Here is a 4,109-nt window from a genome sequence, read left to right on the forward strand (position 1 = left end):
AAGAGAGAGAGAGAGAGAGAGAGAGAGAGAGAGAGAGAGACAGAGAGAGCACACTTAAAATGCTCTGTTTTGATTTTTAAAAAAATAATCTTTTAACCTTGTCTAATCAAAACGTGACTACAGACACATAAACAGACAAACACAGACACAAGGACCGACCAGGCACTCATAGGCCTACACACTAATACACACACATCACACACACCCACATGGATACAAATATACGTCTCATACACACTGATGATACACCCACGGAAACACACACACAAACACCAGTGATGATACACACAAACTGATGCGACAGACGCAGACAGTAAAACTGACACACATATACGCACAGACGCGCGCGCGCGCACACACACACACACGCGCGCGCGCGCACACACACACATACACTGAATCAAGCATGCGTTAAGGGAGAAAAAGTAGTAGCCTAGTCTCTCTCTCTCTCTCTCTCTCTCTCTCTCTCTCTCTCTCTCTCTCTCTCTCTCTCTCTCTCTCTCTCTCTCTGAATGTTTTGAGCTTACGTGTTTCTTGCGCTGTGAAGGTTCTTTTAGACATAAAAAACCCTATATTTGGCTTCAGCGTTCTAAACTTCGGTGCGTATTTGAGGGTTGTTCACAATTATGAGCCTTTCGTACTTGTTTTCTCATTGATGACGCGTTTTCTGCTTATTTGACAAGCCTGAAGAGGGGCGGTTTGGGGGTACTTAAAAAACAAAACAAAACAACGACACCCCCTCCCCCCTAAAAACACCAACAAATCAAACTAACAAACAAACAAAAAGAACAAAACAAAACTTTTGTTATTCATACATGTTTTTCAATTTTGTTTAATTTATCTGAAACTTAAAAAAGGGCAGTCAACAATTAGATCTAACATGAATTCTAGGAAATGTAATTTATGCAAATTGGTACGTGTTTGTGATTTGTATATAATGGTTTGAATAATTAATGTTTCGCAACGGCGCCTTCTGTATGTCTGCTGCTGCTGATCGGACATTTTGTACCCGCTATTATCGTCCCTAATGAAGAGTTGATACGTCTGTGACCGCCGTCGCTCGTCCTTGGACCCTTGCTGGTCTGTGTGAATGGTATTCGCAGGCTCGAGGGTTTCACTCTTGTAGAAGTTTTACAGTATTCTAGAGATACAGATGGTATGGTCATGCGTACCAAGATTCGACTCTTTAACTCTAATGTCAAGTGTATTATCATTGTGTCAAGTCAGTGCGCCTCTGCGGCTGCGATACTTGGAAGACAACGAAGACAGCACGGTACTGACGAATAAATCCAGACTTTCATCAACAGAAGTATGACGAGAATCCTAACAATTGAGTGGCAGGATAGAATAAGAAAAGAAGAGCTGTGGGAAAGGATAGGACAAAAGGATATATATATATAGAAATAGAAATAGGACTAAGAAAGTGGTGATGGATGGGACACCCTGAGAAAGCCCAGCGGAAACATTACAAGACAGTCGCTGTAGTGGAACCCACAGGGAGCACAGAGCAGGGGTAGACCATGGGAAACATGGAGACGTTTGGAAAAGGGCATGAGAGATGAAGCTCACTTGGAATAAGCTTGGAGGGAAGGCCCAGGACAAAGATAATTAGAAGGAGTTTGTGGCCTATACCCTGCCAGGGGTGAAAGGCATTGATGAACATCGCCTTCTGTTTGCTGCTGCTGGTCAGACATTTTGTGTCCACTACGTCCTTATTAACCCTATCCCTACGCCCTGGGTTCATTTGTACCCCCGCGGTTGTATTCTTCACATTTTGGAATACTTCTAGAACGAAGATTTCTTTGAAACTTTCAGTATTTGTCAAAAAAATTATTTTGACAGACTGCTATGCTAAGCATACGGATAGGATTAACGAGTAAATCTGAATGATAGGCTCCAGGGTTTCTCTCTTGTAGAAGTTTTACAGTATTCTAGAGATACAGATAGTACGGTCATATCGCAAGATCGTATGGCCTATCCAAGCCCATTCTTCAGAGCACTGTGCCGAGGAGGAGAAGGAGGGGGAGGCAAAGAAAGAGATGGACCGACAACATTGCGGAGTGGACAGGAGGGAAATCCTTCGCCTAAACCCAGGCGCTCGCAAAAAACAAAAACAAACGTGAAAAGTGGAAGCACTTGACGAGGCTCTCTATCATACAGCGCCCCTACGATCCTCGTGGATTATGCGAATAGTAAGGGATACTGTAGGTCATTCTGAAAAATGTAACACTCGATGACGCGCCCGGATAGTGGGCTTAGAGGGAATATTCTCAGACGGACGGGGAAACAATCGGTACACAACTTGGATCAGAGCATCAGGGCCAGTGGCATCGCGTGGGTTGCAGGCAAGGTGGTGCATAATTGGAAAGTGAGCAAATGGGCAATCAGCTTACTAGCTACTAATAAGATTTCTAATTACTTCGTGCAGCACCAGGACTTGCTACACAATAGATGGAGACACCAGTTTCGATACCCATTCTTCATTGAGCTACCGTAGATTCTATAGTGTAGTAGACAGGCTATCGGAAACTTGGATCAAAATTTTAGTTTACACCAATTGGTGCTTCGAAGAGGAGTTTCATGCACGTGCCACGAGCATACGCAATCCTCGCTGTCTGTCTTTTCTCTGGCGCAGCTAGCGGGTGACGGATCGCAAGGATGTTGCAATGTAGATCCAGAGCTCTGACTGGTTTAGAACTATTAGAAAGGGAGGGGCGGGGGTGGTGAAGGCCAGGGTTAGGTGGAGCGCTTGCTCCAATTGAACCAATGACGCCCCGCCACTGATCAGATCTCTGGACGTAGCAGATCAAGTTGGCAATCTACCGCGACACTATGATCGTCGTTTAGAGATAGTGTAGGGATCCATAGAAAGTAGCCTATCCGCTACGTGAAGGAGGGCTGTGGTGGGAGGATCAGAAAGAGGAGGAAGAGAAGATGGTGATGAGGAGGAGGAAGAGGAGGAGGAGGTGATGGAGGTGATGGAGGTGATGACATAGGTGGTGGTGGTGGAGGAGGAGGAGGAGGAGAAAACGAAAAAGAAGGAGAAAAAGAATTTTTTCGCTGCCTTTTTCATGTGGTATACATGTAATAACATTCGATTCTCATTTTGTTCCCTGAACAGGTGGTGATCAGACCTTGTGAAGAAAGCTGCATGGCAATCTAAAATGATTCCTTCCTTTGTAAGTATATAGGCCTATGAACCGTCCTTAACGTTACCGGTGTTACCAAAGATCCTTTGGGTTAATATTACAGGTCAAATTTAACTGTGATTGCTTTGCAGCTCCTAGACAATTTTGCTCAGTAGATTCAATTTTATCTTCTCAAAAATATTCAAGGTGACAAAACGAATTATAAACTATTCGATTTTGGGCCTACTTATCCTTCTCATTTGTGCTCAGTTTGAAAGAAAATCAAAAGGACAAAATGAAATAAAATCAGTCAAGGTGAAAAAAAAACAACAAATACTTAAATCTCTCACTTCTTTCTTTCTTTATTTGCTGTCAGTTTAGGAAATCTTGATACCCGATATTCTTTTACGTTTTTAAACCTTTTTTTTGTTGTTGTTAATGCAGGTCAAAAGACTGTCAAGCTCCCTGTCCTTTGGCAGCGGATCCGGATCCAAAAGTCCTGGCAGAGGTGAGCGCGGCAAACAGGAAAACGGGCCATCCCAGGGTTCATCCAGTTCCAACAACAATGGCGCTGTTGATTACGAAGAAATCACCGCTCTCAGAAGGCAGAGCACTCACGAGCTACCAGCAGGTACCGGTACTGAGACAGACGCGGTGCGGAGGAAAAGTTCCAGAAGCAACGCTGTGGCCTCTGTTAGGGAAGCCACCAAGCAGTTGTCCAGGAGATCAACAAAGTCTATTTCTTCGGTTCAAAGTGTTCGCACTGGTAGGTACAGCCTAAGCTAATAAAATACATAATTGGGCAAGGAAGAAGGGAACTAAAGACTAAAGACTAATGTTGAGTTTTCATAGGCTAGTTAGCGTTATCTAGATCTCTAGCCTGTAGATATCTATATATGAGTTTTGCCTTGTTTGCATAGACTCTAGATCTAAATCTAGTCTGTGAAGCTGTCTAACTTGCCCCCCCCCCCATCTATCTTT

At 43.8% G+C, this 4,109-nt stretch overlaps 1 protein-coding gene across 1 annotated transcript in view; it reads left to right on the forward strand.

Moving 5' to 3' along the window:
• Nucleotides 1-4,109, forward strand: part of LOC101851060 (poly [ADP-ribose] polymerase tankyrase) — a gene marked incomplete in the record, with an annotated part of 82,071 nt that overhangs the window by 1,797 nt on the left and 76,165 nt on the right. The window contains 2 exon segments of the mRNA XM_013085456.2: nt 3,122-3,179; nt 3,573-3,894. Of these exon segments, the coding sequence (XP_012940910.1) occupies nt 3,165-3,179; nt 3,573-3,894 (337 nt within the window).

Source organism: Aplysia californica, unplaced genomic scaffold (assembly GCF_000002075.1).
Source record: "Aplysia californica isolate F4 #8 unplaced genomic scaffold, AplCal3.0 scaffold00377, whole genome shotgun sequence".
Classification (NCBI taxonomy): domain Eukaryota; kingdom Metazoa; phylum Mollusca; class Gastropoda; order Aplysiida; family Aplysiidae; genus Aplysia; species Aplysia californica.